This window comes from Eschscholzia californica, unplaced genomic scaffold (genome assembly GCF_041429995.1).
Source record: "Eschscholzia californica isolate CP2 unplaced genomic scaffold, dmEscCali1.0.p SCAF_2, whole genome shotgun sequence".
NCBI classification, from domain to species: Eukaryota; Viridiplantae; Streptophyta; class Magnoliopsida; order Ranunculales; family Papaveraceae; genus Eschscholzia; species Eschscholzia californica.
Genome location: NW_028238309.1, coordinates 67,052,465 through 67,065,934, shown reverse-complemented (window position 1 = coordinate 67,065,934; position 13,470 = coordinate 67,052,465). Strand labels below are relative to the sequence as shown.

The window sequence follows — 13,470 nt, the reverse complement described above, 5'->3', positions numbered from 1 at the left end:
GGTGTATAACACACTGGTGGTGGTGGTGACGGTTGGTATGAACAAGGAGAAGGTTGTGGTGTATAATTAGAGTATGGAGGTGGTGATGAGTTTGACGAATTTTGCATTAAATATGGTGTAGGAAAAAATTTATGATTCGAAACAAGAATGTCTTCTCTCGAAATTGCATATACATCAAATAATTCGTCCGAACATGGTTTCTTCACATCACGAATAGAAGTTAGGTTTGATGAAGAAAATTTACTTCTTTCTTCTTCCTCGGTCATTGAGAGAATTTTGTTCATCTTGTCAAGAACTTCTTCTTCAATGTCATTGATCACGGAGATAGAATCAACTTCGGAGTACTGCCTTCTCGATTCAATCTTTGTTTCTAGATAAGATAAATATTCATCCAAAGGAAGAAAAACATACCTGAAGACAATTTTCAATGTAGTCCAATCATCAATCAATTTTTTCCCTTCGTCAATGAGTCTCCATTGCATTGCATTGAATTGTTCATTAATTTTTTTGGACATATGTTGTTCCACGACAAAAACCTCATCTTCGACATGTATATCTTGATTGATGAACCAATCCTCCATCTGTTGAATCCAAAAATCTATATGATATTGACCGTTGAATAGAGGGATTTTGGAAACGGTATTGATTTTTCCTTGATCTTTTCGATCAACATAAAATTGAGTTGTATCTCGAATAGGATCCCAACATAAACGTGAAAATTTTTTCCAACATTCAAGAGGAGATGTATCCATAAATATTTTATTGTATCTTTTTTTGTGAGAAAAAAAAAATCCAGAATTTTGATGGCTCTGAATACGACTTGATGTAGTCGCAGCGGAATTAAAAGAAGAACGATGTAAATAAACGAAGAACGGTAAATAAACTAAACTTTATTAAACTTCAAGGGGTTTTTCTCTTCAATATATGAAATAAAGACAGACTGGACCTCCTTTATAGGATATTAGACTTTCCTAGTTAGACTCAAACTGGACTTTCCTAAATAATAGAAATACTGAAATAATGCAACTTCCTAAACCTAGATTCATTATGAATCTTACTAAACTAGGACTCTTCCTAAAACTAATGACCTAGCCGACTAAGCTATACGGTCGAGAGGCTCGTGGGTTTACAGGCCCGACCCGGATGCGCCTGCATCACACATGTTTGCAGAATTGTTCGCAAACACTTGTTTGCAAAACAGATTGTTGCAAACACATGTTTGCAGAACTTGTTCGCAAACACTTGTTTGCAAAAAAGATTGTTGCAATCACATGTTTGCAGAAAAACGTAAGGGAAAAAGTGTCGATTTTTTTTTCTGGGTTTTTCTTTTGAAAAAAAAAATATTGAAAGTAGATCTCGTTAGAAAGCTAATGAAAAATCATTTCTAAATATATAATTTTTATAGAATTCCGACATCCCAAACAAAAGTTATATCCATTTAAAGTTCAAAGAAAAATAAAAAAATTTAGTTACACAAAATGACAAAAAAGGTATTTTAGTATTTGTATACTTTTTTACCTGAATATATTCATTTTCAAATGTTTTATGTTTTTTTACTTATTTTCTATATTCTTTTGACCTACATAGAAATTACCCCTAATATAAATAATGTAATAAATTTGTCATGCTTTAGGCCTCTTTCATCTTGTTGAACTTTAGGCCTCTTTCATGGTTTAACCTAGAAAGTAGTAGTCGATTTCTCAAAATAAAAAGTTCATCGGGATTTTCAATGGACTGTTGCTGATGGCGCCTTGGTTATCGCTCTAGGCACCCTCAAAAGGCAACCAGAGCAATATTCTGGGTTGCTTACAGAATAACTCATTCGTGAGTTATTTACTTTTTTTTTTAAAACCAAGCGAAACAAATTTAATTCATAAGTGATTAAATCACAATGTTACATGGATGATCATAATTATTTCTCTCCTCTGAAAGCTTCATGAGAGTTACATACCTCCCGATGAAAGGGTCCTAAAGATGAAAGGATCCTAAAGATCACGGATGAAAGGACCCTAAAGTGTAAAAAAAACTGATAATACAAATTATAAAGAAAATACTAATTTACATTCCTCTCGACTGTCATTGTTGTAGTAGATTGATCATCCATGGTAAAACCGCATATCATAATACCACCAACATTAGAATTCTTCTGAGAAGATCAATTAATAATGAAACGGCAAAATCAGCAACAACATCGAAATATATATATAACCTGTGTTTCCAACCACAATTCCTCTCTGATAATATTCAATCAAAATCAATATGATCGAGAACATCACTAACTGTCAAAACACAACCAAGTGATGGTAAACAATTTAGGGTTTCGAGTTTGAATTGAGGACATCACTAACTGTCAACAACATCTGTTTGAATGAGAGTTTTAAATTTCTGAGAGAATTGATCTTGAAAACTGGGATTGAGTTGGTATGGGAAAAGGGTTAGACCAACTGGTCTATGATCTTCTTCGTTTTGTTTTTGTTATGTCATTATTTAACCGATTTGGTTGATAATTTTCCCTCTTGAAAAGAATTTTTTTTTCTTCTTCCATTAGAATCGTCTCTATCTCCTCTAATTTGATGGTAAGAGATTTAAAAACGAAATCAAAAAACAAAACAACCAACTATTTCATGAAAGGAAAGAGGGATTCCGACGAAAGGATAACCTTTCGCTGAACAAAATCAAATATTTACTCGAAAATCTCTCTTGAAGAAAACTGTTACGGAGATTCTATTTCTCTTGAAGAAAACAGTTACTTCTCTTGATTAATGAGTTACTTCTTCACGTGGGCAGCAACAATGGGTACTAAATAAGTGGGAGGTTTTATAGGTATCTGCATTTTTGTTAAAAACCCTCCCCATCAACCTATTGACTTGGTAAATAGGATTGAAATTTTTCTGGTTAGACGACCCCTCATGGAATGGGTTAAAAATACGCACTTTGAGGGTGTATATCATCCACATTAGCTATTTATTCATCACAACCCTAAATCTCTCCAAAACTCAAATCCTTATACCTTTCTCTACTTAAACTCTTGTTTCACTCTTCTTCCACTGAAATTATCATCCATCACCGGCGATCATTAGTAAAAGGGAAAATTCACTGAAATGGTGCAGGATCTCACATTGTTGTTGCACTCATCTTTAAAGGCACGCAGTATCTTCATTGTTGCAAACAACCACGGATGAAGCAACTTCTATAAAATTTGGGAAAATAACAAAGGATCTTAAAAAACCAATTTCTGCACAAGATTCGGTCTCTCAAAAGGTATATGAACATTCTCTAACACATGTTTACATGTTTTATGAATTTTTTTGGTTGTATGAATTTTTTTGGTGTTCAACACGAAGGTATTTTCTGTCTGGTACCAATTCATCACCTACGGTGGCTCGAACCTATTAAGAGTCTACCGGATCGATACTCGATGACCGAACACCAAAATTTTTTGGTTTCTTATGTTACTGGAGTAAATTGAGGTGGGTTTACACAATTATGTATCAAGTCCCTTCAGGCGGGTCGAGTCGTATATTGCAAAATTTTTGTTATGTGGCCACCGTTGTTTCTAAAAATGTGTTTTATTGTTTGTATTGACTTCGGCGCTGTGTTTATTTCAAAATATTCGGCCCGGCCAGATCTGGTTGTTGGATTATATCCAACGGTCCAATATTTTTTTATTTAATATATTATCTTTTATTTATTTTTTTTATTTTAGTTACTTTTTTTTGTAAAAGATGATTATTTAGAGTTTAAAAAATATAATTACTTTAATTTTTTGTTTTGAAACTTTAAATAGTTTTAATTTATTTTTTTAAAACTCTAACAAAAATAATTATTTCGTAAATAGCTCAAACACGTGTTTCGCGCATACACAAGATCACACACGTTTTTCGCACGCCAACAAAAAAAACCCACACACGCGTTTCTTTTATGCACAAATTTTAGGCTTCAAGAGAGGCTAGGGTTGAAACTGAATTTTTGGGGTTGAGCTGAGGCTGAAATTTTGGGTGAAAAAATGTTTTTCTTTCATACTGGGTTGGAGTTGCTCTTACTAATTTTTAGACATTGATCTTCATTTCTCTTGTTCTCTAATTGCAGTTGATGAGAAGTTGAAACACACATTCCACATTTGGGTTTTTTTCAACTCCCTTAGCTCATTAGTTTCTTCACTGTTGGATCTCTTTGACTAATTCATCAATTAAACAAGATTTTTTGAATTTCTAGGAATTCATTTGATTTTTATTTGTTTTTTACTTATTTGATCTGTGTGTGTACTATTTATGTTTTTTTCATGCAACTCCCTTAGCTCATTAGTTTCTAACATTTCTATCTGCAATTTATGTTGTTTTTCGAAATTTACATGCTTTTTGAGTTTTAGTACTTTTTCCTCTTATAGGTTTATTTCCTCTTTTTTCTAATTGTTTTGATATCCACATCTATTTTCATGATTTTTATTTGTTTTTTACTTTTTTCTACTTTTTCCTCAATGTGGGATTATATAGTAGTTTTGATATCCACATCTATTTTCAGTTTTCGGGTGAAATTTGTTGTCTAGTACTCGAAATGCGCCTAATTTGTTGATTTTGTAGAGTATGGAGTTTGATATACTATAGCTCTACTTGCCTTTCACTTAATTACGATATCATTTTTGATAAAAGTTAGTGACTTAAGGGAGAACTTACAATGATGGAAGAGATCGAGGAAAAAGAGAGAGACATTGTATGACTAGTTAGATCTTCGATTATAAGAGCAAAATTGGGTTATCAGTTAGAGATTGTTTACACCAATGAAATTTTTTTGTGTTAATGTTAGAGGATAAAATCGCTTATAATTCGGGTGAGAACATTTGAATTATAGCGCTTTTAGTTTCATGTTAATGCATTTAAAATAGAAATTTTCATGTTCCGAATATATGTAGCACGAGGCTTTCAGTTGTACTATATGTTCTTATTGTTTGTGTGGAGATTCACCTATTAACTTAGTTTACTTTGTTTCAGAATGTACATCAAGGATATCCAGATGAAACCTTGGTTCGTTTTCTTAAAGCAAGAGACCGGAATGTTGGAAAAGCACATAAATTGGTTCGACGAAGTTATTACTCTTGGGATTTTTATTCATTTTTTTTTTCTGTTTGCCCAAAGAAATCCTTTCACATTTAATTTCTCTTCTCCTTTATTTACATGAATGCTGTCTTTTATCCTCTTCCAGTTGGTGGATTGCTTGAACTGGAGAATAACGAACGAAATTGACAACATTTTGGCCGTACGTCATTTTGGTATTAATGGTTTCCTAACTAACTCGGGTAGTCTTTTTAGGGTTTCCTATTTGTGATTCCTTGGTGATACACCAAAAAGCAACAATCGTAAGGAATTCAGGACCATGAAGTTTAAGTGAAAGATACACATATTTGTTTGTGACATATATATGCTCATTGATCTTGTACGTCTTAAGAAATTGAAAACGATAGATTTTGAATTTGATATATGTATTCATGGCAATATTCAGTTGTTTCTAATGGCCTCCACAGAAAAACAATCCGTGAAACAAATTTTTTCTAATTCGTGAAAATTGGTGCATGTCACTAGACTTTTTTTTTCATTGTCTGGTTACTCAAAAAAGGTATTCTGTTCTACTCTTTTGATAATATCATCAAAATTATATTATGACCAAGCAGTAGCTCTATATCGCTTGTCAACTGTTTGTACTTAATTTATTCTCATCGTTATCACTCAATATCCCGATATTACGTTGCATTTGTTTCAAACTCTTAGGAGGTCCAGAATGTGTCCAACTGCGATAAAATCCATCGGTTGGCATATTCTATCTTGTCGATTTAGGGCAGAGGTAACATATGTTCCAGTTATTTCCTGTTTTCTCTCTGTCCTCGTATAAACTTGATTTGACATAACTCATCCCCACTTTCTTTTAGTAGACACTGTATTATCTGATGTCGAAAATCGCTTATAGTATAATCTATCACCAAAATAACTATTTCTTAACCTGACGATAAGTAGTTGTTAAGGAATTTAACATATGGGTCTAGTTTCCAATTCAAATACTCTACAATCTTTAGAATTTCCCGCTTAACACTTTTCTCGTTAGGTCCATTTGGTTGGTTATATAATTTCAAAAACATATAATTAATTTTACTTACATATGCTCTCATCATCAATAACACAACTTCATCTTGGCAGGGTCTTCCTGTATTTGCTATTGGTGTTGGGCAAAGTACATTTGACGAAGCCTCTGTAAGGATGAGACATTTCGAAATTCAATTTCTTCTTCTATGTACCTAAAACGTATATGATTCTTACATGGACCATTTTTCTCTCTAATTAGGTTCACTATTATGTCCAGTCACACATCCAACTCAATGAGTATCAAGATCAGGTTGTTTTGGTGAGTCTAATATCTGGATGTGAAATTCTTAACTGTATATACTCATTCTTTTAACTATCAGCAATTATCATAGCCTAATGCGACGAAGGAGCAAGGATGGCATATTGGCACCTGCCTCAAGGTTCTGGACATGACTGGTTTGAAGCTTTCCGCATTAAGCCATATAAAGGTACCCTTTCACGATCTTAGAAAAGCTTGAATTCTTATTCTTTGTTCCATAATTTTTTACTTGTTAACTTCTGTTCGAAACATGATTCACGGAGTCGACGTTGTTATACTACAATCGAAAGCAATCCCTTCACATTTATGCTTTAATTGGGTGATACCATCCAAAAAGTTTCTCTCAATCTCTCTGTGCAAAGACACCGATCTAAGCTTTCTTTCCTTTTTATGTCAATGCAGCTACTGACTGTGATAGCCACTATTGATGATTTGAACTACCCTGAGAAGACAGAAACATATTATGTTGTAAATGTCCCGTACATATTTTCTGCATGCTGGAGATTTTACTTTATGGTTAGGCCTATGCAAATATCTCCGAGGCATTTGTGAAAAAAAGGCATCTTTGAGGTTTCACCCTGAAATCATGGAGGCTTGGATGTAACGAATTTTTTTTAACTGAAATCATGAAACATGCCTTTTGATTGCAGCTTACGCTTTTGAGCTCCCAATACTTCATGTTACGTCTTTGTGTTATGAAACACTTACTGGCAGGTTGTGAAGCCGCTATTGCAAGAAAGAACGAGGAGGAAAATTCAAGTTCTGAATGGATGTGGGAAAGATGAGTTATTGATGGTAAGACAGTTCGAAAATATCTATCTCAATACCAGTCACTCTGTATGATTTGGGCACCTCTTAGGCACACTTGACCTAGTTCACATAGTACTAGTTCTTTTTAATTAGGATCGGCAAGGTAAGGCCCGTGACCCCACGAGTCTTTTCCGCCTGACCAGTCTAGAAACCTAACCGCCCGAAAGGCGTAGGCGACATATATAAAGGACAAGGTGCCATTGGATAAACCAGTTTAGGGAGTTCTTCATAAGAAATGTGGAATTAAGTGAAAATGCATGAGCCTTCCTCCACGTCTGCACCACCATAACCTGAAACTTCACTTCTTCTATTGTTCCAGTAACCTGAAAGGCGTAGGCGACATATATATAGGACAAGGTCGAGCTATTGTTGATTGCTTTGATTATATGTAGGTAATGGACTACGCTTCTCTACCACATTTCTGCAGAAAAGAAGATTTTGGTTCCTCAAAATACTCAAAAAGTGGAGATAAGGATTGTTTTTCGTTGGATCACTCATTTCATCAAGACCTCTACAACTATACGAAACAACAATCCGTGCACCTGGAACCCATCGTTCCTCAGAAACAAGGATCGTTCCACGTATCTTTTCCAGAGGCAGATGTAGAAAAAACTCAGATCGCTGAGACCATAGAATCCGAATTCCACAAGCTTGAGGATAAGAATGGTCTGTCCGATTCACTAAATGGGCTCAAAGTTGATTGTGCTTGAACGGGCAGAACTCACACGTGCCTATTCGAGGTAACTACGGGATGTCAATAGTAAAAACTCGCATTAGCTCGATGCAGAGTTTAAGTAGGAAAGTTAAGTTGGATATAAGAAAGTCAATACATCAGACTAGTAAACTGAGTCAGATGGTAGATCTGGTTCTGTCTAATATGGTGATGGAAGTGTAAGGATTATAAGTTCAGGTTTACTTAGTAACATGTCTTATTATGGGAACAGATCTTTTAGCTACTAAAATATAACAAGTAACATGAGATCTGCTAACACTCTGTTTCATGTCTTTCCTTTTGCCAAATTTTGATATGGAATCTGACTTGAGATCTGAATTGACACGAGTCACGCTTGGAGTGTTATTTGCTTTCCTACTTGGGCTTCTGACTTGTTTGGATGGCCAGATTGGACAGTCGGACTTTTCTTTGGTTCATTTGAGTTCGCTAAAAAATTTAGTTTGAATTAGAATTGTCTGAAATAGTTCGAAATGTGCTCGTGACCTAATAAGTCAGACATATTTAACTCAGCCTCGGAAGAGTCAGACTCAAGTGAGTCAAATTCCGACAATGAGAAGAAAAAAAACGAACACCGCCTTGTTTTAAAGCTATCTAAAACTGCAGATGGAGTAATAACACCATAGACTAAAACTGTAGAATCTCATAAATCTCCATTAATGTGGTGTTATATATATATATATATATACAAATCTTTCATTTCTTTCTTTCTTAATTTCTTACTCACAACTTACCCAGTCTCTTTGAAAAACCATTTTTGCCATTGAAACATCTCTGTGCTTCTTCCTTGAATCTGCCTGTAACAACTAAGAAGTGAAGAGAAAAAGTAGGACTAATGGAGCCATTAGCAATAGTAGCATTTACAGGGGGTATAGTTGGACAAATCGGGTTTATGATCCTCCGATTTCGACCAGTCTGCAATTTTGTTCGTCGACTTATCGATTGCCTTCGCCACCCACGTCCTCCTCCACCACAAGCTGTCACTGCTGACAGGATTTTCGACGCCATTGAAGAACGTATTCGAGCTTAATCTTTCTTTCTTGTATGTTTTACTGAAAAACATCTTGTAACTCTTCTTTTATGTTAAAACATCTCAAAGTAGAAAATTTGTTGATGAGTTAATTGTTGTTTGCCCCCTAAATGCGATAACTTCGCTCAGTAGACCCTCCTTCGGGCTGTTTTTTCAACTTTTCCATCCAAAAACCGTTATCTTTTTTGGCTTTCCAGTTTTCCCCTTTTTCTGTCTTTCATTTCTCTTTTTTCCTTCCTCTCTTTCTCTGTTTATGTCAGTCTTCTTTCTTCTTCTCCTCCGTAAGAAACTTTTGGTGAGGTCCTCAGTAACTTGTAAGAAACTTTCGAAGAGGCTTTCAACTTAGGGACCTCATATAAAAAGTTTGTCATTTATATGTTTTAAGTGGAGCCTAAATATTAGGGGGACTTCCAAAAAAATCCACATTTGGGTGGAACACCTAAATATATGTTTAGTAGATTTACTCTCTGATTATTCTAAGGTTGGACTTCTAGTTTAAAAGAAGAAACCCTTGATATTAGGTACACTCTGTTCTCAATTGACTCTTGAGTTTTCTATTTACAGAGAACAAATACACACCCAAATTAGACAACAAATGGAATCTTTCCCACCTCATTGTAAAAATAGGATTTGTTAAGAATTACAAAACATTAAAACTATGACAAAGATATAAGGATCTTCTTTCCTTTCCCATAAACTTCAAAGGGATTAAGGAATGTTTTCGAACATTCCCTTAATCACCTCTCATTAAGAAACTTTTATGATCTTCATTGTATCATAAACATATATCTTAACCACCCATTAACAAATACTAATGGAGCACAAAGAAAAACTAGGTCATCTCTCTGTCCTTCTCTGTTTCTTTCTCCCTCTTTTTCTCTTCATCTAACTATCTAGTGGTTGTGTTGATATGCAGATGAAAATGATCAAGAAGTAAATGATAACCCAATTGAGGCAGTGAGGCAAACGGTTCCCATCACAGATGATCCCACATTGCCTGTCCTAACATTTAGAACATGGATAATAGGTCCAATTACATGTGCTTTCTTAGCATTTATCACACAATTCTTGGGTTTTCGACAAAAGCCAGTATACATAGATTCTTCATGTTTCACAATCCTTACCCTTGTAATTGGAAGACTACTAGCATCAATACTTCCTGCAAAAACTATAAGAATACCAATCGTAAACTGGTCTTTTTCGACAAATCCGGGTCCTTTCAATATCAAAGAACACGTTGTGTTGAATATACTTGCTGGGTCGGGTCAGAGTAGCGTGTTTACGCTTGTCATTGTTACGATAGCAAAGGCCTTCTATCATAAAAACATTAGCTTTTGGGCATCATTTATTTTGATCCAAACTACTCAGGTTCGTGTTCTTTCGTATAATTTTATATTAAAGAATTCTTTTAATGTAACGAATTGACACTTTTTGTTGATCTTCATTTTCTTAATAGATGGTTGGTTATGGATTCGCTGGAATATTTGTGAAGTTCCTTGTCAACTCCCCTCATATGTGGTGGCCTTTTACTCTTCTATATGTCTCTTTTTTCAGGTCTGGCTCTCTCTTTTTGTCTGTCTATCTATCTCTTTGTCTGTCTATTTTTCTCTCCATCGACTAACTAACTATATTTTATGTAGGTTGCTGCATGAGCCGGAGAAACCAAGAGCTAAAAGAACCCTAAGAGGACGACAATTTGTCATGATAGTAGCAGTCTCAAGCTTTGCCTACCATATCATCCCAAACTATTTCTTTCCTTCTATTAGTACTATCTCACTTGTCTGTTTGATTTGGAAAAAATCGATTCTCGCCCAACAAATTGGTTCTGGTCTTCATGGTCTTGGTATTGGTTCCTTTTCACTAGATTGGAATGTTATAACTGGTTTCTTAGCAAATCCCTTAGTCATTCCAATGTTCTCTGTCATAAATACAATGGTTGGTTTCATACTAGTCGCATATATAATCGTTCCAATCTCATACTGGGCTAATGTATACAACGCTAGGCAGTTCCCCGTATTTTCTAGTAATCTATTTGATGTCCATGGACAAAAGTACAATGTTTCTCGGGTCGTTAATGAAGATTTGACACTAAACAAACAAGCTTATGATAACTACTCAATCATTTATATGAGTATTTATCTCATCTTTTCATTTGGGTTTAGGTTTGCATCTGAAACAGCTTCTATAACTTACTTCATTCTTTACCATGGTAAAGAAAGTTGGGTAATATTCAAGAAGGCATTAAAAGGCAAAGACCAATTCAATGATGTCCACAATAGGCTAATGAACAAGTCCTATAAACCCATTCCACAATGGTGGTTTTTGATGATCACAATTCCAATGATTGCTCTTGCTATAATCAATTCTATCTATTTCGGAACCGATTTTCAGATCCCATATTGGGGGGTTCTATTGGGATACTTATTTCCATTTATTCTAACTCTTCCGACTGGTGTTATCTCTGCTACCACGGGCCAAGTGCGTATAATTAATATTCATTGGGCTCATTTGCACTTTTGTAGTTACTAATGATGAAAGCTAATGGATTATAGTATTTGAGTGCAGGGAGGAATTGATCTTTATGGGCTTTCACAGTTAATTATGGGCTCATTATATCCTGGTTACCCTATAGCAAACTTAGCTTTTAAAAGTTATTGCTTCTGCACTTTGTCTACCACCATGACCATAATTCCTGAGCTTAAGGTTGGCCATTACATGAAGATTCCTCCAAGGTCATTATTCTTTGCTCAGGTAACACAAAAAACCAACGCGTATTTATTATTATTCGACATATTATTTGCGTATCTTTTTTACAGTTCTGATTTCTACAGGTTGTGGGTTCATTCATTGCGTATTCGACGAGTCTTTGTACCGTGTGGTGGCTTTTAGACAGTGTGAAAAACATTTGTGATCCAGACAAGCTCCCAATGGGGAGTCCATGGACATGTCCAAGTGAGCATAGAATATTTAGTAGCACCATGGTATGGGGAGGAGTTGGCCCAGCCCATGTTTTTGCACCTTATGGCCAATACAGGAATATCTATTACTTCTTTTTGGTGGGAATTTTCGCGACTCTACTAGCGTGGTTACTAGGACGTATGTTCCCGAAGAAGAAGTGGATTAGACTCATTAACGTGCCTGTCATCTTGTCGGCAGTTCAATCCTCGCCTCCAACGGCTGCCATACACTTTTGGTCTTGGTTTTCGGTGGCTGTCCTCTTCAATTGGATTTTGTATAGGAAAAATAAAGGGTGGATTAAGTATAAGTATGATTTATGTAATGGGGTTTCTTTAGGAGCTGCAGCTGTGGCTCTACTAACATCTTTTACCCTGGGTATGGGAGGTATTTATGGATTGAGCTGGTGGGGGTTGGATTATGATGATCATTGTCCTCTTGCTCTTTGTCCTACTGCACCCGGTGTTACCGTAGATGGTTGTCCAATTGTTCGCTAGCATATATGCTATGAAAAAGGGGTTTGAGTATTCGGTTTCCAAGTTGGGAAGGATTACTTTACTTTCCGTACATACTTTACTTCGGATTTCAGGGATTGTGGTTCACTTTGTTAGATAAATAACCATTTAGATGCCTCATTCCATATAAGTGTTTATCATTGTATATGTATATATTCATGTAGTCATTGTGTATAGAAATGATTAAACTTATAAGCATGCTCAAAACTTATTTAAGACATTATAACTTACGTTCTAAACATATTTTCTTTACATGCAACGGAAATGGAGTTGTCGAGGTTTTATTATGTGAATTGGGTTCGTAAATATGCTATTGGTGTTGGGCAAAGTACATTTAACAAAGCTCCTGTAAGGATGAGACATTTCGAAATTCAATTTCTTCTTCTATGTACCTAAAACGTATATGATTCCTACATGGACAATTTTTCTCTCGGATTAGGTTCACTATTATGTCCAGTCACACATCCAAGTCAATGAGTATCGAGATCGGGTTGTTTTGGTGAGTCTAATATCTAAATGTGAACTCTTAACTGTACATACTCATCCTTTTAACTATCAGTAATTGTTATAGCTTAATGCGACGAAGGAGCAAAGATGGCATATTGGCACCTGCCTCAACGTTCTGGACATGACTGGTTTGAAGCTTTCAGCATTAAGCCAAATAAAGGTACCCCCTTCATGATCTTAGAATAGCTTGGATTCTTATTCTTTATTCCATAATTTGTGATTTTCTTGTTATCTTACGTTCGGAGCACGACTCATGGAGTCGACGTTGTTATACTATAATCGGAAGGAATCCCTTTCACATTTATGCTTAATTGGGTGATAGCTAGCATCCAAAAACTCTCCCTCTGTAGAGCCACCAATCTAAGCTACACCCCTGTAACGTGCCCATTCGAGGTAATATGGGATGTTAGTAGTAACAACTCACATTAGCTCGATGCAGAGTTTAAGTAGGAAAGTTAAGTTTGATATAAGAAAGACAATATATCGGACTAGTAAACTGACTCAGGGAGTAGATGTGGTTCAGTTTAAGTAGG

General features: G+C 35.4%; 2 protein-coding genes across 2 annotated transcripts; both read left to right on the top strand.

The window, feature by feature from the left end:
* Positions 1-5,772: 5,772 nt before the first annotated feature.
* LOC147560565 (phosphatidylinositol/phosphatidylcholine transfer protein SFH1-like) lies at positions 5,773-7,910 on the top strand. Its single transcript, XM_086659293.1, has 7 exons — positions 5,773-5,835; positions 6,186-6,239; positions 6,331-6,381; positions 6,464-6,559; positions 6,793-6,858; positions 7,105-7,185; positions 7,593-7,910. The coding sequence occupies exons 1-7, from the start codon at positions 5,773-5,775 to the stop codon at positions 7,908-7,910; spliced, it is 729 nt and encodes a 242-aa protein (XP_086515419.1).
* Positions 7,911-9,609: 1,699 nt separating this feature from the next.
* On the top strand, positions 9,610-12,669 carry LOC147560564 (oligopeptide transporter 5-like). The gene is made up of 6 exons (XM_086662739.1): positions 9,610-9,796; positions 9,877-10,328; positions 10,417-10,514; positions 10,601-11,438; positions 11,526-11,711; positions 11,792-12,669. The coding sequence occupies exons 1-6, from the start codon at positions 9,775-9,777 to the stop codon at positions 12,410-12,412; spliced, it is 2,217 nt and encodes a 738-aa protein (XP_086518865.1). The 5' UTR covers positions 9,610-9,774; the 3' UTR covers positions 12,413-12,669.
* The last annotated feature ends 801 nt before the right edge of the window (positions 12,670-13,470 follow it).

Coding starts and splice junctions, on each gene's coding strand:
- LOC147560565 (XM_086659293.1), top strand. CDS start 5,773: ATGTGTCCAACTGCGATAAAATCCATCGGTTGGCATATTCTATCTTGT. Junction 5,836..6,185: donor CTTGTCGATTTAGGGCAGAG/GTAACATATGTT, acceptor TCATCTTGGCAG/GGTCTTCCTGTATTTGCTAT. Junction 6,382..6,463: donor TCAATGAGTATCAAGATCAG/GTTGTTTTGGTG, acceptor CAATTATCATAG/CCTAATGCGACGAAGGAGCA.
- LOC147560564 (XM_086662739.1), top strand. CDS start 9,775: ATGGAGCACAAAGAAAAACTAG. Junction 9,797..9,876: donor GGAGCACAAAGAAAAACTAG/GTCATCTCTCTG, acceptor GTTGATATGCAG/ATGAAAATGATCAAGAAGTA. Junction 10,329..10,416: donor TTTTGATCCAAACTACTCAG/GTTCGTGTTCTT, acceptor TTTTCTTAATAG/ATGGTTGGTTATGGATTCGC.